General features: G+C 40.8%; 1 protein-coding gene across 1 annotated transcript in view; it reads right to left on the bottom strand.

The window, feature by feature from the left end:
* The window catches only part of CDYL2 (chromodomain Y like 2), a 57,631-nt gene extending 35,208 nt beyond the window's left edge, over window positions 1-22,423 (bottom strand). Inside the window, exon 1 of the mRNA XM_079316510.1 lies at window positions 22,007-22,423. Within this exon, the coding sequence (XP_079172636.1) occupies window positions 22,007-22,030 (24 nt within the window). The 5' untranslated portion in view covers window positions 22,031-22,423. The remainder of the gene's footprint in view (window positions 1-22,006) is intronic.
* Window positions 22,424-22,767: the final 344 nt, after the last annotated feature.

A 22,767-nucleotide genomic window follows, 5' to 3' on the forward strand; every position in this document is an offset into this window, starting at 1 on the left:
TTCAGGCAACTACAATGCCATGACAGGAACACAGAATATTACAACTAAGTATCCAGGATACCAGAGCAACATCACAGAAAAATGGCACAGAAAATTTCAAAAATTATCTGTGAAGAAGTAGTTGTCAAAAAGGAAGAATAATACATCGTTATCCCCTCAGAAATAGCATTCGGATGAGCAGGGTCAGTAGGCCAAGTTTTGGCCTCAATTATTGTATTGGTTTTCACTGCAGATTTAATTTGTGTTTGAGATTTGAATACTGCCCAGTGTAAAACCAACTTCCTATGGGTGCTTGGAAGGAACAAACTATCTTATGGACAGTAGTAAAGGCAGTTATGAAAGCTGTCAATGTTCATCAGACATCTTAAATCATCTGAGTGCAGCTAATGAGAAATCTGCATTTAAAATATGGGGACAGCAGTCTAAACATGGAGATGCAGGATATGAAAGCACATCCACAGATTTAAGAGAAGCATGCTTTGGAGCAATCAGCTGGGCTCTGAGGAGGCTGTTTGCTTCCAGGGTGGGTGAAAGGCACTGACATATCTGGGCTTGTCACAGTGTCTGCAATGAGTCAGGCTGACCACACCACGCTGCATGGCACGCTCTGGTCACACGCTGCCCTGAAACTCCTCTGGCAATGCAGAGTCCCCAGGAGCTGCCATCACAGCCACTGATGGTGCTGCTGAGGAGACAAGCACAGATAACCTGCTGAACTCAGACCCCACACCTCTTGAAAGCTGCCTTTGGCAACAGGTGGACACCATTCCTTGATCTCACTGAGTCCTCTGTCAGCCCTGGCAATTCACTCAAGCCAAGGACTTGTTAACTGATGAATCCAGAGTTCTTTCAGGTCATTATGATTCCTGATGATAAGGTTTCAGCCAAGTGTTGGCAGCCATAGGGGTTGCTGTAGAATGGAATCCATTATTCCTTTCAGGGAGGTCCTAAGGAACGACACTGGGGTTTCTCAGGTAGCAAGGAACAGACCCTGCCATGCTGCTCCAAGGGTTCCTGTGGAGGTGTGTGCACATCTCCATGCTGTAGCTACCTTCTGTTTCTGTTCAGAGATGGTGCAGACCTATCAAGCATCAGGGTGAGACTGGAACTCTGATGAAGCTGAGGAGCCATTTAGAAATGTCTATGCTCGAAGCAGTATTGAATATGTAAGTAGTGAATATATTACTGAGGAAATTTTCCATGTATTTGTTAGTCAGATTCCTGACTTGGCAGTTGTGTGAATACCTCAGCTGCTCCTGGATGCATTTACAGCAATGATGTGGCAAAGGGCTTTGTTCCATGTCCCTCCGTAAAACAGGGCAATTACAGAATTATATTTTTATAAATGTAGGTTTTTCTGAGATTTATTCCCTACATTTGTCTCACTGGGACTGGGCTAGTGTATGTTCTTTCTGTGGCACTGTGCCAGTCACAAACTGGAGCTGGGGAAGGCTGCAGCTGTCTGCTTGTTTTGAGGGTTAGTGCAGAGACCAATGCACATTGGTGCTCCAGCACCCAAACTGTTTTCCAGATATTTCATGAATGGAAGCTTAAATTCCCACTTTAGTATAAGAAATCTCTGAGTCACATTTAATACTAAGATCCCGCAAGCAAATGGTTTATAAGTTTACAAAAAAGACTTTTACCTTCTAGGACTCTTATGAATTGGACAGCTAATTAATCTGATTGTAATGAGCCAATAATAATCTTCTGCTCTCCTCACTGTCATGCCTTGAACAAACCATACATGTGTTCAAATACTGGGACAGATGTCCAGAGAGGCTGTGAAATATCCACCCTTAGAGATATTCAGAACTTGATTGAGCAAGACCCTGAGTAACCTAATTAAGTTGGTGCTGCCTTAAGCAATGGGTTCGATCAGATGATCTCCAAAAGTCCCTTTAAAACTTGCATTATTCTATGATTCTGTAATACATTTTGCATAAAATATTTACTAATAATTTACTAATTCTTTATAAATTCTTTTCCACTGAGAAAAGCATCTCCATTTGGAAAACTGAGTTCTGTGCACTCTGTGGAAGAGTGTATGTGTGAATTGACTCAATTAATCTGAATTTAGATTAACCAGGCAGCTAGAAGGGAGCTTCTCACAAGCAGCTTAGAACTTTCAACTTTCTTTGACTGGTACCATCAGAATTTGTTGGCCTTCAGTCATACAGCAAGATGAATCCACACTTTGAGATGTAAAGATGGGTTGGAAGACCAAGGTCAGCTGCTCACAAGGTTAAAGATTTTCATAGTCATTACATGGATGTTTTTTAATACTGAGATATATTGTGAAGTCATTCCTCAGTGTCTTTTCAGTGTTTGAATAAACACTCAGTATTCATGGTGTAAGCACAACAAGGAACGTGCTAAGCTGGGGTGTGAACATACAACATGCTCCATGGCAACAGCTGCATATTTGCTCTTCGTTCAATATGATGGAATTAAAGACAGGGATAACAGGGATAAGTTGGCAAACCTTTGCCACAAAGCAAAGAGGAAACAGCTTATATATATATATATACTTGTGTTTCCTATGCCTGTCCTGGAGGTTTGTGCTGAGGCAGTAAGAGAGTGAGTGTTCTGCAGGGTAGGATGCTTAGATGGGACTTCAAGGTCAGAGTTTGTGTTTCTACTCCTTGTCATCATCTCAACTTTCTCTTTGTTTTTATGTGCTTCATCCAAAATTTCAGACCTGATGTTGAAAATGGGAAAGGTGCACTGAAATAATTTGTATGTAGAGCAGTGTACAAAATGAAAATTTTGGTGAAGCAGATCTCTTGAAGAGTAGTGAAAAATAAAAAATGGGAAGAAATCCCAAGATTGACTTGTGCTTTATATGTGCATTTTGTACTGGTGCTTGCTGCTTGCATCTCTCAGTTTAGGAGCAGGATATGCAGTACAATGACCAGAAAGAACAAAAGGCTCCTGGCATACTCGGGAGGGGTAAGAAAATCACAAGATGAGCATGTGGGAAAAAGGCTACAGCTGGATTATATGGCTCTGGAATAACATATGGAATTTCTGATTACACTTCAACTGTTTTTTCTGTCCAAAGAGAAGTTGTGTACAAAGGCATACCCAGAAAGAATCTAATAGAAATAAACAATAACACCCATGATGGAGAGGTGCTATATTCTTAGTACCTCAGCAGAAATACCGAAAAATACTCAGAACAGTTTTGCTTTTATTTTGCCTATAATGTATGATATGTGCTTATATGCTGTAGTCCAATGAGGGAACATAAACCTCACCCTTTTGGAATATTTTTAGGGCTAATAATTAATGTAAGGTATCTAGAAAAACTACTCTTGCCTTCTAGATAATAAGAAAGTATTAATAATACAAGGAAATAAGAAACTTTTGTGGTCATGCAAGAAGGATTTAAACAAACCAATTTGTTTTTAGATAATCAGAGAGTTTCCCCAGAGAGTTTATATTTCCCCAATTACCACTCTGAAATGTTATTTTCATAGTCACAAAGCACCATGTAAACCTATCCCACTACAAGGGGACTAATGATCACTACTGTTATTTAGCAGCATTGCAGGTGGAGCTTAGAGTACTGAGCTCTTTCCTTTAATACATAGTGTGCCATAATGTTTGACTTGTTCTTGAAATGAAATGGTCAGAATATGTTAATCACAAAATCTAGTACACAGTGTCTGTCAGAAAAGTGCTAGTGATTGCCCAGTGTGCCCCAAAGACAGAGATGTTAGTTTTGCTGTGCAAAAATGCAGTGTTATTCTGGAAAAGACCTTGCCCTTGGCTGCTAAATGTCACATGGACTGTGCAGTACAGGGCAAAGGCAGCACCGTGTGCTCCAGGATTGGATCTTTACAGTTCTTGCCTTGCTGATTCCATTAATGCAACAACCATAAATAGTTAGTGCAGCTTTAAAAGGCAAGTTTGCACCTGTGAATTACTTCTAGAGGGAATCGCAGATATTTTATGACACATATAAGGATAAATACTGGTTAGATGACACTGGGGGAAAATGGATGGAATAGTCTCCAGTTTCTCTCTGAATGACTGGAAAGAGTCTTCTGAAGGTGACAGTAAGGGAAAAAAAATGTCTGAATCACCTGTGCATCTCCTACATTTTGCTAGACATGTTCCTTACTCAGATAAGCACTGTGAAGTGTTTAATAAATTCCTCTGACGGCCATAGAATATCAAATAATTTTTATTCAAGATAATCTGAACGTCTGAAATCTTTCTACTTTCAGTTGTTTAGTGAACTTTCTCATTTTTTAAACCCTTCATAATAGCATATGTACCAAAATGGACAGTCCTGTCCAAGTTAATCAATAATCCACTTCAGTTTTTTGTAAGGGTCAAAAGTGCAATTTATGTTCAACAACAACAAAAAAAATCTATTTGGCCTCAAATTTTTTCCAAAAATATTCTTTTAAAAAATATGATTAAAAAATTAGATCTTTAGGGAACAAAGATATTTCTCATTCTGTGCTTACCCCAGAATCTGCATTTTATGATTTTGGTTTGTCTCGGTTTTGAGACAAATTTCAGAGGAAATGCCCCAGAATGAGCGTTTCCTCTAAGGAAAAAAGATCTTCAATAACTCCTTTTTCATCTGTCAATGAGAAAAATGGATACCAGGAGGTGAAAGTGAAAGAAGCCTCTTTATTTAAAAAATAATAATAAAAAAAAAGATAAACGGAATAAATACTGCCTGGGATGGTCCCTGGGGCCAAGCCGTGCGAGGTGAGGGGCAGCACCCAGCGCGAAATGAGGGTGTTCCCAGTCCTAGGGGGCAACACTGGCTCTGAGCTTCCCAACAGCAGAGCAGCAAAAGAAACCAAGCTGGCAAGCTCAGTCACAGTGCCAAAGCAAAAAAAAAAAAAAAAAACCAAACCAAAAAGAAGCAGGCAAAACCCACAGAAACAGTAGGATCCCTGGTCAGAGATACTGGCCATCTATATCCAGATTTATATTTAGAACGTGCTAAAAGGAAGGGCTGCCTCCCATCCCACCCCCAGCTTCCTCTGGAAACCCCAGCTTGGCTCCCAAAGATTGTGATAGACAGTCCCAGAGCCAGGGAGGGTGGGGGCTGAGGCAAGGACACAAAATAAACAGATCAAAAACCCCAAAAATTATATGGGAAAATAAACCACCCCAAGACATGTTCTTTCCCTTTTCTAGTGCCCATCTTGTTAGACTCATAAGTCAGCAACATTAAATCTAATTATGTAAGTAATTGTGGGCATTGTTCAGTGAAGGGTATCCAGTGATAATCTAAATATACTGTGTATACAGTGAACAAAAAAGCACAATTCTAAAGAATTAGAGTCTGAAATCACTTGTCATTTGAAACAGCATAAAGTACTGGAAGTTTCTGCTCCATTTGAATGATCTGCACTTTATAGTTTATTCACTCACTAGAACTCATTCTCCAACAGTTGGTCACCATGCCTTTCTTCAAACTATAGATTTTAAACCACTGTTTAAATAAAAAGCTAATAATATTCTGTTTGTCAAATGTTCTAAAAATAATGGTGAGACAGACTCTGCATATTTGAGCTTGAGGTTTCTAACATTTTAGATGTTTAGTGTATAGTACAATCTAAAATAAAAACCACCAAACTATTAAATTAATAGTAAATTCTGGAGTAAATGACATATGATATCACAAATTTTTTTTTCAATGTTCCCCCAAGTTTTCATTTTTTGACAAATGTTTATTCTGTGGCTGTAAACCTTTGAGAATATAATGTCTTGGTAACACTAAAAATCCAAAGAAACTTAGATTAAAACTTAAATAAGATCTAGTGTAAGTTTTGCATACCAAGGCACCAAAGGAATCCCAGAGCCACTCTGTTAAGAGGAACTCGTGTTCCTTTTCAGTACGAGGGTTCAGATTTGCTTCTTTGTGTGTCATGATGTTACTTACAGGCTCACAGTTACAGATCTGAATGCCAAAAGGGACAATTACACCCACTGAACCCATCCTGGGTTGCACAGGAACATTCTTCATCCATGTTCTGCATGAGGTCCCAAATTCTGATTTACTTAAATCACATTATTACAAAGTCATCATGTCTTAATTTGAAGTGATTCACAGAAGGTACACCATTGCTGGTAGTGAACCAAAGTCCCATAAATAGAATGCTATAACCTTAATGTTAAAAAGTGTGTCTCAATTCTAATTTTGAAGGGTAAACTTCCAGCCACTGGCACTTTTTATATCTCTTAGTTAATTTAATTTTCCAAACACTAAATCCTGCAAAGTGGTTTGCAACTTACTGAACAGATGGTCTCCATATTTCTTTGCATTTTATAAAATTTGGGAGCTAATGATGGGTAATGATGGCTCTGTCTAAAATTTTGTAACTGCTTTAGAGTAATATTCTGAAACTTCATCCTAAATGTTAGGGTTCATCACTCCTGTTTAAAGTTCAAATTCATGTTATTTTGTATATCATTGGGAGAGAGCACTTTTATTAAGTGTGGGATTATAATAACTGCATTCACCAGATCAATATAAATAATTTCTTAGTTTTATTGCTTAGAAAAATAGTGCACCTCATTTTGACTAACAAAAATGGAAAAATTAAACACAAGGAGGATGTGCACAGTTCTGTCTCCAGTTTTATTTGTGGTATGCAAAAAGTTTATTACTTATTGTCTTAAATCTGTACCCATGTGCTCAGTCACATGGCCAAAGAGATGTTTTAACTGTGCTATACTGTATCACTGCAAACAACTATGTAATTACCCACATCTGTCTACAAACTGCTTTACATCCGCATAGATCTGTACCCTGCTGGAAACAGGACACCAGCCTTGTTCATTTGCAGAAAGTTCAAGTGCTAAATATGTATTTGAATTCATTTTGAGCCATAATACTAAAAATGCAAAGGCTTAAAGAGAAGTCATCTATGGAAGGTGCACATCTATAAAAAATTAACCATTTACCTTATTTTTTTCCCCCAGTGTTTGGGTTTTTAAAAATCCTATGCCATAAATTCAAAAATATCAATTAAACAAATTGAAACAGAACACTCTAAGAGTGTTCTGAAAGCACACACATGAAGCATGAATTAAGTGTAAGGAATTAAATAATTTGAGTTAGTGTCCCATATATGTTTTACCACAGTAAAGTACATTTGTATTTTTTATCCAAAGAATAAGTGTCTTTTGGATATATGTGTCCCTAAATATGAAAGGGGTTGGTTTTGCTGACCTGACAGACCAATCACTAGGCACAAGTGAATTCACCATCAGCTGCATTTTGGAAATGAAGACATAACAGCATTTTATTTTCAGACTCAAACTGACTAAATAGTTTGCTGAGTCTGTTGGGCTATGTAAAAGAGCTGCTGTCACTTTAGAGCACACAGTGAACCAAAAATTACATGATTTTCTCAAATGAAATTCATGACTAGTGAATCAATTTTCACTGAAATAACAGTTCTGCATCATCAGGGAACTCCATGGGGTAAATTCAGTGAGTTTTGCATTAATGGCACACAAGCTCCCTGGTCCAGGACAGCCAGTGTGAGGGAGACAGAGGGAGTACGTCAGTGACACTTTCCTGTCCTTGCAGCACTTTTGTAGCCTACATGACATTCAAAACTACACCCTGAGTTTAGTTTTGAGGTCAGGTTCTCTGTGGAGTCAGCTGTGGACAGCCTGTCTTATTCTCCAGGTTTCCCTGTGCATGGAGGCAGTAGAGAGAGGCAATGGGATGCCAGAGAGCTGGAGATGGGCAGGGGCTGCCAGGCTGCCCCAAGGCTGGCAACATGCAGTGAAATGTCACTGGCAGCACAAAGAGAAGGGATGGGAAGAGCAACAGAGCAAGGCTGAGAGGAGAGGAAGATCCTTATAGAGCCTTCAGAACAGAACAAGGGGTTTGAGATTAGGAATGATCTTGAAATGGCTGTGTGTATTGGCCAAATTGTACATCCCTGCTGGTGAAGGGACTGCCTTACCCATATGTCACATGGGAGATTTACTGCTTGTCTGAACTACACACACAAAAATGAGCAGCACAGATCTACCATAAGGAAAGATGCAGCAACCCTGTTGTGTTCTAGAATGCCATCCTTTTCCTGGATGACAGAAACAACCTTTTGCTCCAGGAACATTCTGGAAAATTGTGAATAGTTTCATTTAAGGGCCAAACCCTCAGGTATCTTTTGGTTTTAGATACCTGAAAACTTTGTCAATGGCATGTTGGACACTTCCTTAATCATCTGAATACAAACCTGCAGATTTTGTATTAGTGTATTAGTCACAACCTTACACCACTGGCAGATTCTGATAAGTTATTCAAACTTATAGCTGAGCACAACCGAAGCTCTCCAGCACTGTAATAACCAAGGTCAACTTAGTTGGTCAAAGTTCTGTTTTTTAAGTGACTTTTATAAAAATATTTAGCCCTAGGGCTTTTAATTTTCTTGGCATAGCTACCATATTTCTCAGTATTTGGTATTAAACGACACTGAAATAATTTTATAAAAGCAATTTTTTAGTTTGACTGTTCCAAAGTAGACTGTCCAAGGATAGGTAACTTACAATATACATCCATTAATAAAATTGTAAAATAGCCAGAAAATAGCTGTGATGGTACTTAAAAAAAAAAAAAAAATACTAGTTCATCACCCTGCTTTGCCAAAAGTGAGATAAATGCTGCTGCAATGAATTTTTCCCTTTGAAGGTCAGTGTCCATACTGCACATGGAATGAATCCCTGCCATTCATGCTTTACAAGAACTATATTAACATTCATGAACATTTCAGCTTTAATCATGTGATGAGTTTGGTTAACAAAATTTCAACTCCTTATCTTCTGTGGGTACTTCTTTCACAAAGCAAATAATTTTGTTCCTGGACTTCAGTGAGTGTCTGTGACCATGATGAGCCGTGGCAGTGGAAGCCCTTTGCAGTACAATGTCTGATCAACTCGATGCTGAGAACAGCTGCTAAAATGGGTGAGCTACTTCCACTGGGGTTGCTGATGTTGCTGAAATTGGTGCAGTGCAGAACTGGTGCAGTTTTCAGAGCTCTGTACAAGGCTCAAAGGTCAGACTGAGAGTGCTGCTTTGCAGGACTGAGGACTCCAAAGAAACTTTCAGTCCTATATAGGATTTATTAAGCTCATTAAAATAACACCCAGTCCTAAATGAGCCACAGCTTTACTTACTCTCTGTTGTGGCTCTTGAAACTCAGAGTGTGATGCCCTCACACAATAGCAGTGAGAAGCCACAGATGGAAAGCAGCTGCCACCATGTCTGCAGGGGAACGTGCTCCGAGCAGTCGGCAGTTTCTGTCCTGCAAGCGCTGCAGCTACTGGTTTACCCCGCTTGGAGATGTCACTGTTTGAGTCACAGGTTCAAGTAACCTTCTCAGAAATGGAGCTACAGACTAGTCATTTCAAAAGAAGAAAAGTCTCAAAACTGACTGTAAACCAGCCTTGGTTCATCCTCTGCCTCCTCAGTTAGGCTGTATCTGCCTCTGCAAAGCCGTATTGCGTTACTGTATAATCAGAGGGGGAATGAAAAGGTAGGTCTTGCTATCAGTTCTTCTGTGAGATCTAAGGCTTATCACACAGCTCCTCTGCTAACCCCGAGGCTTACTTCTCAAGTACTTTCCAAATCTTGAATAAGTGATATATCAACTACTAAATATCTGTAGGCAATCCCCAGATATCCCCTCAATGCCTGTGAAAGTGTATGTATTTAAATGTACATCCAAAACATATCTTGGTGATTTCTCAGTATTAAACAACATCCTCGATGTCTAAGCCAGAACTTGGAAAGATCAACTGCCATTACACTGCAGCTTTTAAGATGCTTGTTACTGTGGAATGGCTGCCTTTTGGTGGTAACAGGAACAACAGCAGCTGGACATGAATTAATAAGGGAATCTGGACATCTTGGAAAAGTGCTACATTAAAGCAGAATTTATTTCAGTTAACTAAAGGAATTCTGCCTTGTGGATTGGGGATAAAAACTTTAAAAAATATTGTCCTTGGTTTGTCAACTGTCCTTTAGACACGTATCTTCAAATGGACTATACAAAATCAAGGGTTGTGTAACCTAAGATATATCAGCAATGCAGACTGCATATCCGAAATAAAAACTATATGTAAACTACATCTCTTATTGATCAGTAAGCAAGACCTTTTTTTCGCTGCAAACTAAACAGGCTACAAGAGTAGCAGTTAATAGCAAGGGAAGAAATTGCATCAGTCATGGTACAAACACAAGGTTCAGTTCATGTTAAAAGGAGACCTGCCTTTCTTCTAAACAGAGCAGGTTGTCAGTGGTGTTTGACATGAATGGATGAAGCACAAAAACTAACAGCAGCACAGTTGCAGAACAATTTGAATCACAGCCCACAGCAGCTTGTCAGTAAGTGGTCACCCTGTGCCACTTCAATACCTGATACTGCTTCTGAGAGGCACTCACTAGAAACACTGAAAGTGATGTCATGTCAGAAAGCCAAAGCACAGGATGGTCAAACAATGCAGGAAAAAAATCTGTCATCCTTTGTGGTGCCCATGACAAAGCTGGGGAGATGCTATTCAGCTGGGAGATGATGCTATTCCATCAATTCTGGCCATTTCTTAACGCTTCCTGAAGCAGCAAGAGGCAGCTCACAGGAGATTATGAACTACAACTGGTAGTCCACATGTTGAGCTATGCTGCTCTTCAATTAAAGCACATTCTCAGTGTAACAAAAGATTGGTGAGAATAATAATGCAAAGCTTACATGTGTACAATGAAAAAAAAGGGGTGTCTTCCTTGGATCTTGTAATTTTTATTGTCTTGATCCATTTGCTGAGTGCTATACAACAGACTGTTCACACAGGCCTTAGCAGGGAGAGATGACAAGGCCATCTTGGCACTCCTGCTTTAACCCATCACCTGATGCAAGTGCATGGGAAAGGCAGTGGAAGTCATTTGCTGCTGGTGAAAAATCTCCTTCCAATGGCCTCCAAATGCTGAATGAGGACAGGGGAAAAGCACACAGGCAGCCTGCTCACTGTGTATTCTGATGGTGTCTTTACACTTCAGCTTCCCTAAAAGCACTAACACATCACTATTGTGTACAGAATGTTGCTGAAGACCCTAAACCAGCAAAAAGTAGAGGAAGGAGCTGATACAAATCACGTGGCCCTGAAGATGTTGCTCAGCACATTGCCACTCAAGTATTTTCCTCTGAGACCCACATTTCCCACTGTTAATTGATGATCACCATTCTTGACACAAAGAGGAAAATAAAATGCAGCACTGGGAAACCATAAAAGCTGGCCAAGGACTCACCCTTCTTCTTTTCTTAAAAAAAACCTGAGGGCTTCTGTGTGTGTAGGGTAAAAGAGAAGCTATTTCATTGGTATATGTAAAAAGAGATTATCAAGTACAACTTTCTCTGCTGTTACTCTTACATCTTCTGTGTATCATCAGTGCACAGATGATTAGGGCTTCTACTGCACATAAGACATTAACAGACCATAAAGGTAAGTTAGAGGAACATTGAGTCTTATTAAATTTTGCTACCTGAACTGCCTATCTATTTAATTGCCTGTCTCACACTGTTTTTATACACAAAGACAGAAGAGTGGTCATTTTGCATTTCCACTGTAAAAAATGAAACAAACAAAATACCCTAAAAACCACAAACAAAAAACCACCCCCAAAAATAATTTTTTTTCATTGCTTTTTCAGTTTCCTGTTGCTTTTATCACTGTTTCCATACTGTGATGTATTTTGCTGACTGTACCAACACTGCATACCACTATGTATTAATCTGCAGCAAACAGCAGCAGAAGGTCTGTAATACTGACCACATGAATACAACACTGTCAAGTTCTTCATCTCTACCATCTCCTTTTCTGACTGTTGTAGTGCATTGGTTCTGACTTGTCAGCACAGTAGAAAAAGATGAGCCAGTGCTAATATTTACTTCCACAAGAGTGGAAGTTTTTTTCCTCAACTTATCCAATTTTCAGATTGTGAAAAGCTTGAGTTTATGTACCTGGACTCCATTACAGAATCTTTCTTCCAGTTACTACAGACGAATCACAAAGTTCTAATTGCCCCTCCTCATCCAGTATTTAGCATTCCTTCAAGAACTTTCAGGTTTTTTTCCCCTGGAATCACATGAAATCATTTTGGTACATAAATGTAGTTTTCCCCCCTAATTCCCAGTACTTAATTGGGGATCCAAAGTTTCCCTTGTCCTCCCTGTATAGCTTTTGATATGTGAGTCATATTTCTATCTCTTTTGAAGCTTTGCTATGTTGCACCATTGCCAAACCTGAGTTTGCTACTTCCTCTACCTATGTAGAGATACATTCAGTCACTTCACATCAAAGAAGACCTTCCTGTGCTGTGTCATCCTAAATTCATGCATTCCCATTTGCACTGCAGTTTGCTATTCCTCCCTTACATTAATCACCAAAACACTTTGTGATCAACTTCTCTGCAGTTTCTCTCAGAACCCGTTTACAAGCCCAACATTACTGTGCCTTTTCCTTCCGTGTGAACCCTACTTCTCAGCACTTCTCCAGCACCTTCCCTGTGCTAAAATACCTGAAAGTTATCCCAAAAGATTTCTGGAAGACAAATTAATTAGGTGTATTAATGTCATTTCGTATTTTGCAAAATTGTCCCTTCCCCAAAAAATGAAAAATATGAAAGCAAATTTCAACTGCATAACATTTAAAGGCAAGTACATTAACAGAGTCAAACAAATTTTACAAAGTAGTCTTTTAAAAAACTATACAATATCACACTTTATTTTAACATCTCTTGTATTACTGAGAATAATAAGATACGTGAGCAATGCTCTCTCCTTTGTTGGAGTGACTGCCAAGTGATGTCACAAAAAAGTTCATTGTGTATGTGTGAAAGAATTTGACAGGTCAGGCTGGTCAGTTAGAAATGAGACTGTTTATATATCAGTATATTAGTAAACACTCTTTCTGGAAAAAAACCAAACCAACCCAAACAATAGAATAACCACTTTATGGGTTTGTTAAAATTTAGTGGCTTTTTGATAGATATTCAGGTAAGGCAGAGTGACAATTCTGTACATTATTAAGGAAGTCTATGAATCCCATCCAAAACCATAAATGTGGGAAAGCTGTGAAAAAACCCTTTTAGATGCTGAAATGCTTTTCTAGGATTTTCTTAGGTTTCTCCTTTTCTATGTAGGAGAAACCTGATTTTGTTAATCAGAAGCATATTATTCCATTAATGTAACTTTCCAGTAACACTCTATTGTTTGCCTCATGCCATGCATTTACGGGGATGTTTTCTAGTTTATCTTTAACCCTTTAGCCCCAGTTATTAAACAGAGCTACAATAAGGAGCCAAAACTTCATGATTATTACAGAAGTTTGATTCAATGTTAGTTCATCACCTCTTCTTCTACTTTTTTGTTTGCTTGCATCACACATTGCAGCTTGTCAGAAGCCTGGAATAGGCTGCCTTGGTCAGTGATGGAATCACCATCCTTGGAAGTGCTCAAAAGGCATCTGGAGTCATGATTTAGCAGTGAACACGGTGGTGGTGGGTTAATGATTGGACTCAATGGTCTTAGATGGCTTTTTCAACCTTAATGATTCTACAATTCTAAATCTAGACTGTGAGGGCTCTAAAGCAGAAACCAAACCCACTATTCTGATTTGTCCTTTGCTTTGCCAAGATATTAATTGACAAGGGCTAAGAAATAGAATAGTGGGATACAGCTTGTAAGGCAAGTGTGTTTGTGATCTCTGCAGACCGTATCAACACCTTAGTCAATAACTGTGTTTGTTTAATGACTGTGGTAAGTACAAAACTAAGAACTGCCATACGAGGTCAGACTAAAGGTCCACTTAGCTCAACGTGTTGTATATTCAAACAGAAATTAGTACTGGATGCTTAGGAAACAGCATCTATAGAGTAAATGCTGCCCTTGCTCTGCCCTCACAGCTTCTCATATTAGCAGTTTAAAGATTGGTTTGTGCTGAAAAGTATAAAGGAATCAATACACCAAGAACCTGTTTCACCATTCTTTGAAACCATTTACAAACCTGATTTCCACAACATCCCAAAGAGTTCCAAGATTTAAATATTGTGAAATACTTCCCTTGTCTCTGTCACTTGCCTAATTATTTCCTTTGCTGCATATCTTTTCTTGTGCACTAAAAAATAGCATTCATCTCTGACTTAACTAAACATCCCCTTCTGTCTTTTCTATCCCATTCAATCACTTCTCTACCCAGACAGAAAGTTGTCATAAGGTGTCATTTCACTGACAGCCACTCCATCCTCTGCAATACCCTGATGGTCCTTCTGTGCATTATTTCTAGTTCTGTGTCTCCTTGCAGTGGGTGCAGTACTGCAGAGATGGAAGCACCATGTTCCCCAGGAACAGAAGGATGATCATCTTCTCTTTCATCCTCAATTGCTTTTTTAATAACACCTAAATGTCTGTTTGCCAGAAGTCTGGTCCCATGGACTGGACATCCATTTAGGAGCTGAAAGACATTTTCTGTTTTTTTTGGAAGGGAGTGTGGTCGCTCCTCTCCAAGACAATGCTGTGATGCAAACAGAGGAGTGCTAACTGGGGATCACAGGGAGATCCACGTCAAAAGCAAACATGTGATCCAAATTAAAATACTAACATAGACACACTCAGAAACCTTCCATGATAATTCCAAGATTTCTTCAGAATAGGAACAGCTTTTTCAGGGCTCATTTGTATGCATGTATAGTCAGGATTACTTTTCCTTTGATCATTCACTTGCATTTGTAAGCACTGAATTTCAGTTGCTGTCATTCAGCTCTTCACTGTCAACTTTTTTCTTGACAATTGTAATAATAATAACCTAATAAATTATCAAGAGTAAATGTGATTACTTTCAAGTAATTGATGGCTCTGTTATACAGCACAGGTCCCAATACCAATGTTTGAAACCTTTATTCACAGACATCTCTGTAAACCACATGGTCTAGGAGATGACCAAACCTTCTGGACCATAGCTTGGTTTTGTTACCAGCTGCTCCTGTGGGGTCTTACAAAAAGGTTTTTTAAAAAAAACGTTTACACCAGCCAGAGTCATTCTTCTCTAAATATTGACCCTATGATCTGTGAGATGTCCTATAAAAATGTTAACTCTTGTCCAAACCAAGACATATTCACATGCATCTGCTAATTCCATTTCTTTTGACAGGTGCTACTAATCTGCATGCAAAGGAGCTCAGACTTAGTGCTGTGTAGTCCTTCATATTCCTTCTTAATCCATTCTGTATGAGCACATATAAGTGATTAATAGAAGATGATTTCACAAAACCTCAACAAAATCTAAATAAATCCAGTGAACAACCTGAAGGAAGAAAATATTCTCATTGTTCCTGGTTTGCTCCTATGAAGGAATGGCTGCAAATTTTGTGGTAATCTGAGACATCTAGGAAAGCCCAAGTAGGAGAACTTGCTTTTTTCAGACAAAACTGTCTTTCTGACAGATATTTTAAATGCTGATTTTGTTTTAGTGTTTTGTTGTAGTCTCCCACTCCTACTGTTATCCTTTACCACTTTGTAAGAATCAACTTAATTCCTCTTTTTGGTAAGGCATGAGAAGAATTCTATTCTACACAGATCAATCATATCAATTTCTTGTGAAAGTCTTGAGAGACCTAATAGATTTGCAGCAATATTTTATATCAGGATTTGTAATGAGATAGTATTGAAATAGTATTGTAATCTACATTTGCTCTGTGCAATAGGAGAAAAGAGACTGAAGTGTATTTCTTTTTAGTGTTGCAATATTACCAATGTAAAGTTTTAATATTTAACAAAGAGTGTGACATTGTAATTCAACAGGCAGAAAGGATAAATTTCCTTTTGTCAAAACAAAAATACTTGTATTTGCATGAATGTACATTATTTAATTTAATTATATTTTTCTAATATTCTGAATGCAAATAGTTAACTATTTAATAGTTTTTTTGCCAGTGTCAGGATGCCAGTGCCATAAAATGTGCTGCAAGCTATCTGAAAAATATATGGATATGAAGGAACAACAAAAAAAGATTGCACTGATGAAAATGTAAAGAGCCAAGAAACTGTACTAATGCTAAAAGTCAAATGAATGGACAAAGCAATGCTATTTACAACATAGCTGGCCATCACAATCACTCCATTGATTTTAAAAAAATTAGCCCATTTCTTTCAATATTAGACCACATTTAAATTTTGCCATTATTTGAGCTGTCTCTCTGCAAATATTTTAACTTTCAGAAGCAATTACTAAACAATGAGTTTATTGCTAAATTTTAATATTAAGTCAAAACTCAGCCTAAAATAAAGCATCATATTTGTCATTCAGGAAGTATTACAAAAAATGATGCAATTTTAATTTTTGGATAGTTATAAGCACTGAACCGGGACACTGAAGGGAAAGAAGCCTGTTCAGTTCAGTGGCTTTGGTGGTACCTTCACTTCAAATGTTTAGGCTTTTCAGAGTGACAAGGGTGTAATTCAGTGTCCCTCCCAAGCAGGAACATACTTATGATTTGTACCTTGAAGCAAGCGACACTTGAGTCAGACAAAACACTTTATCAAGACTGTAACAAGAAATCAATTGTTTTTGGGTGTCACCAGTTTACCGTGTAATGGGCAAGTTGGGCTTGTGGTAACAGTGATGCTGTAGGTAAACAAAACAGTCATGGGCATTGCAATGTCCCATAGGCAGCTCTAAAGTGGAATTTCTTAGCAAGACAGTGAATATTGCCAGAGTTATCCAGGTCTGCTTTTGAACCTCACTCAGTAACTTTAATTTAGAGAAGTCCCATGATGTGGGCAGAAGGGACCTCTAGTTAATTCTTTGTGACCACCTTTATACCTCAATATATTGCCCAAGATGATTGCCCAGTTTAGGACTGAAGAATACAGTCTGCACTGCAAATCACACCACATTTGTTACAGAGTCCTGAAAACTTTCATCAGACAACAAGAGTTCTGGATTTCTACCTACTGAAGGTAATACTGCTTGGCAGTTTCTTGATTTTGAGGAGAGCTGTCTTCTAAACACCCATTTTGAGAACAGATCAGTGATAATGTATTGATAAATAGCTGATTCTTCAAAATAGTGGTTAGTGTAGCTTGTCCACTAAAAAAATGGAAAGGTGTAACTTACATACAACCAAATCTTAGAATTTGTGAGTGTCAGCTCAGTATTACTGAAATCAGCATTGCATTGACAGCTTGCCAGTGTACATATTGAGTAGATGCTTAACTGTTCTATATTCCCCAAATCCTACTTCAAGCCACTGTTTTCTGCTTGTGAAGTCAGTCCTGTTCCTTCACTACAGAGCACTTGTATCAATCCAGAAGTTGATTTGAGAAATAATAACCTTTACTAAAATACACTATTTTCTTCTAAGTCACTTCTGTCTTAGAAAATACCCATGTGAAAAAATTAAAAAACAGATTTCTGCTTTTCAGTTCAATAAGTAGGTTTAAGTATGTATGTCTGCTAAAAAGTGACTCCATTGAAAGAGATGAAAGATGGAAGGCACAACACTCAAAAACTTGCATTTCCTTGTAAAGCAAAGATGATTTTCTAAACCCTGCATCTCAAGCCAAACCTTGCATCCAAAAGTTCAACCCTGTTCTCTCCCATCTGCATGTCTCCACATGTCATAGGGATTCAGAAGTCCAAACAGTGCCATTATTATCTTCAAGTTTTGACTTTGCTGGTACCTGAGTGCAGGTATAAATGGGAAATGTTGCAATTATCTGAAAGTGTGTTATCTGGTGGATCATGTGAGCTGAAGTAAACTGCAGCTCATTCTTATACTGCTGCATAAACAGACTAAGATTGAATTGAAATGTGTCACTGTGGTGAACATGCTCCTGGCCATGGGCATTGCATCATTTCAGTGAGAAGATGCCATTTTTAAAAATGTCACTTCTTCTCTTTAATGCAATAACTATTGAGCTTTAAAGACTGATTTTATTATTGTGATCCAGAAACATGTACATTATAACCCAAAGGTGTTGTAATACAATCTGACACAATGGTAAAATACCACTGTAGATTTCAGCTTCATCACCCCTGAAAGTCTAATGGTGTTCATTGCCTACAACCCCCCAAAAATATATTTAAAAAAACCCGATCAAGATGCATTTAAAGAGCATCTCTGTGTAACTGATAACTGGTTCACATATTCATTGGTAAAAGAGGTTTTTATTGCAGTAAAAAGGATGCTCTGGGCTAGGAAATTGAAGTTAGGAGCACAGTTCATATGGAATTTTTTTCCCCCTCTAAAGCCGTGTCATGGACTTAAAATACCAGAGTCTGTGAGGTACCTGTCTGGGTTCAGATAATGTAGGTGGGATTGTCCATGGAAAATGAAAAACATTACTTCAAGTTACTGACAAATTTAATGTGAAATCAACAAACTTGGTATTTAAGAGTAAATACATTTCCCTTTCTGTCTGTTCCCAAAATGAACGAGTATTTCCTGTCAAAGCATCCAGCAGTGTATTGTGAAACACAAGGCAAACCAGGGCAGCCTTACTGAATGCTATTCTGAAGACCCTTTTTGACAGTCCTTTATTTTCAGATTATTATTGCTAAGGAAACATGCACCATAGGTCTTTAATATTTAACAGGTTACCTCTTAAGAGGAAAAGCAAGGGAAAAAAAGGAATATTCCGTGGCACTTTCACCCACTCATAAAAGCTTGAAATCATAAGAACATGGAAGTCAACCAAAGCCAAACCAGAATTTTATATAGCCCAAGAATTAGAGTAAAACATACACAACATTCTTTACTGGTAAAGGAAAAAAATGTACTTAAAACCATCAAAACTAACACCTACATTTTACCATAAAATGGAATAATTATCTTTAGCAGCAAAACATCTTGGCTCTAACACTCAGGTCTAGAACTGACTACCAGTAAACAAACAACTCCTAATGGGTGTTCTTCTGCTTCTAGAGCAAATCGGTGCCTGTTTCACAGTCCTAACCTAAATACAATAGAAGGTATTTCAGATGATTAAAAGCCCATTCTTACTGGAAAAAGGCACCTACCTAACCAAACACTGAGGTTATTTTGTCTGTGATCTTATTTTGCTTCAATATAAAGGCAGTAATTGAATTTATCTTTAAGTTTAAAAGGTTGAAAAGCCTTTTAAAATAACATGACAGGAGAAAATGAATGAATGAATGACAGGATAAATATGTACATCTATTTCCAAAACTCAAAATTTATAAAAGTTTCTTGGGTGTCACCAAGTATGATAAGTTCATATAGGCAATATACACACTGTACTTTTTCCAGGTCTTCTATATCATTACTGGCTTTAAAAATAATTTTTCAGCCAGTATTAGACTCTCCAAACTGCAGTTAATTGTTGGTCTTACTTGATGAAGTTCAGTAAGAATCCTTGAAGGATCTGGATATTACAAAGGAGTGGAAAAGGCAATCAGGAGTGCACTATACCTTTGGAATGTCACCATAAAACCTAATCTACACCCACAGTCCCAAATTATTTCCAGGTAAAATCCTGAAACTGTTTAATAGTCATCCTGTGATCCTCATAACGTTTTACTTGTTCAAGAACTTGGACTTTCCTGAGGGAAAAGCACCTCATCTCACATGCAAACTGATGTGGAACATCCCAGCTCTAAGAGCTTCTTTCTAATAAATCCCGTGGATGCAGTTGCTTTTTGGGAAGGGGAAAAAGCAGAAGGCAAAACGGAGTCATCTTTTAAATGAAGCCATTCTACACAATTGCTGTCTATTAGACATACAAACTCTTCAGCTTTCCAGAGATTTCTTCTGACCTCTGTCATGGAGAACTTCCCAGAGAAGATGCAAAATGCAAAATGCAAATGGATTGATAGCTAAAGCCCTGCACATACTTTTTGCCACATAGAGATGAAGATTTTACACCATGACCAGTTGAGGTCATTTTCCAAACATCTCACACAACAAGAAAGAAACAGCCACACTTCTTCCACCTGCCTTTTCTGGTGGAGACAATTCTTCCATATTGGACAATGATAAGCAAAAGTGTTTCGAATGGTCTAACAAAGAAAGGAAGTGATTCAGAGGCTTTGAACCACACTACCAAAAATTCACATTCATCCATGCAAATGTCTGCAGAGAGACGAACACTGCCTGCAGACTGGGCTGAGAGTCTGCTCCTCACAGACCCACCAGGTTGAGCAACCTTGGATGTCACACAGAGACACTGCCCACATCCAACTACCAAATGTCACCATCTTACAATACAAGGATCATAAAACAGCAGCATTTTTTAACAATGAGTCAGAGCTAAACTAGCATGGCTACCATTAGCCTAAGACATACCAGCTTTATTTCTTTCTAGAACTAATCTAAACGTCTAAAGAAAGCTCAGAGAACACCAGGTAAAGGTCTTCTATGCATCCCAGAAATTAGTAATCCTAAAATTGTATTGCTAACTTTTTTGGGTCAAAGTTGTTCTTCACTGAACTCCCACTGGCTATTCTGGAGTCACAACAGCAATACAGCTGACATACAATATCCTTAAAATTACAAAGTTAAATGACAGATACTGCAAAATGGGGGGTGGGGAAGGTCAATGACACTATTCAGATCATCATGTACTTCCGATAATTTAACACCACATAGGAGGGTTTAAGTGCTGTTCACTTCAGAGGAGGTCTGTGTCACACACAGTAAAACACCATCCTAATAGAGCAATGTCATCCCTTAGCTATGACCTCTGCTAAAGACTTTGAAAGACAAAGTGAAAACTGTCTACATGAAACCTGTCAGATCCTGCACTTCTTGCACTTGAGACCCTACAGCTGATCATCAAGATCATCAAATAGCGATTAAGTCCAACCATGTCCAACCAACCACAGCAGCAGTTCACACCCAATGATGGTTGAGCAGTACCTATCACTGGCACACAGCTCCAACTGGAAGGTGGTGGTCTCTGTCCTAGCTCTTAAACTCTGCACTCCAGGGAACCTCAATACAAATGGCCATTCCACCAGGAAACGTGGAGCTGAGGAGGTGCTCCGGACCAAGAAGTGTAGGACATCCAGTCGTGTTTGGTGTTTTTAACATTTCCATCCTGGTTCCACTTACTGGAACTGGATATTTCAAATGCCGATGTCCAGTCTGTCTTATTTTTCATTTCAGCTTTCTCCCTGGCGTGGCAAGAGTGGCTAGTCTCGTTCTCAGTTGGGGCATTAGAACCGGGCGCTGGACGTCAAAATCCGGCTGGGTCTCGCCCACTGCCCGCGTGTTTTCCCCGCCTGCCCCCGACCCGGCGGCCGGGCGCCGTCGCCCGATGCTGCTCCGCCGCTGCCGCCGCGGCCGGGGGGCAGCGCACGCCGGGAGCGGGGCCGGGGCCGCCCCACCTCGCACCCCGGGCCGCCCGGAGCGGGGCCCCCGCCAAACTTTGCGGCCCGCGGGGAGCCGGGCCCCGGCCCGGCCGCCGCCCCCGCAGCACCCCGGGCAGGAGGTGAAGCAACCTGGCGCCGGCTTCTGCACTTTGCACAGCGGGCGCAGAGCCGCCTCCATCCCTGCGCCTGCCGGCAGCGCTAAGGCGCATTTTTTCGCACTAATCTGCACATTCAGCACGTCCAGAGCGCCTATGACTTTACCTGGACTTTCTCCACTCTCTGGGCTCATCACACCGCGATCGCCTCCCCATCCTACCGCTAACTCTCGCTCTCCTTCACTCCTTCCTCCTTCCCTCTTGCAAGGCCTGCTAAGATCAAGCCCGATGGAAAGTACAGAGAGAAAGAGAAAGAGAGAGGCAGCGGGAAGGGAGGGGAGCCGCTCCATCCCTCCCTGCCCCCCCCGGGCACACACGCCAGCCCTTTTCCCCCACCCCAGCCCTTCCCTCGGCGATTTCCTCCGCTCTTCGGCAACTACGAGGGCTCGGCGGAGCGGCTCCGAACGCGCCCCCGCTGCCCTCGGCGGCGCCCCGGCCGGCGCCCCCCCCGCCCGCCCCGCGGCCCCCGGTACCTCGTAAAGGTCCCCCGAAGCCATGCTGGGGTGCGGGACTGGGCTCCTCCGCGCCGTCTCCCTCTCTCCACCTCTCCCGCTCCCCCACTCGCTCTCTCTGTTGAGTAAACTGTGTTTTGCAGAATGACAGGCTTTGGGGCTGGCTGTGCGCAGAATCAGAGGCGAGGAGAGCGGAGAGGCAGGCGGCTGGGCTGGCGTAACCAGCAGCAGCAGCAGCTCGGGCGCACAGCGCCGGGAGCCGCGTCTCCCCCGCGGCGGCGGGGCCGGCGCCCCCCGCCCTCCCCTCACACCCCGCCCGCCGCCGCCGCCTCCCGCCCCGGGCGGGGACCGGGACCGGGACGGGTCCCCCCTGCGCCCTCCCTCCGGGAAAGTCCCCGGGCCGCTCTGACGGCGGCCTCCTTTGCCTCCTTTCCCTCCTCCTCCTCCTCCTCCTCCTCCTCCTCCTCCCTCCGCCCCCCCCGCCTCAAACTCTTTCCGCGGCCAAAATAAATAAATAAAAAATACGAATAAAAAAATAAAAATAGAGGGGCGGGCGGGAGTGGTGGGTGCCGGAGCGGGCGCTCGGCGGGGAGGGCCGCGCCGCCCGCCCAAGGTCACCACGGGGAGAGGCGGGCGCGGGGCCTCGGGCGGCCCTGGCGGCACCTTCCGCCCCCCGGCGCCGCGTGGCCGCCCCGCCGCCCATGGCGAGCGCCGAGGGACCCGAGGTGGCGGCCGCGCCCGAGGAGCGGCGGCCCGCGCAGCGCGGCGGGGCTCGGAAACAC

This window comes from Erithacus rubecula (genome assembly GCF_903797595.1).
Source record: "Erithacus rubecula genome assembly, chromosome: 12".
Classification (NCBI taxonomy): Eukaryota; Metazoa; Chordata; class Aves; order Passeriformes; family Muscicapidae; genus Erithacus; species Erithacus rubecula.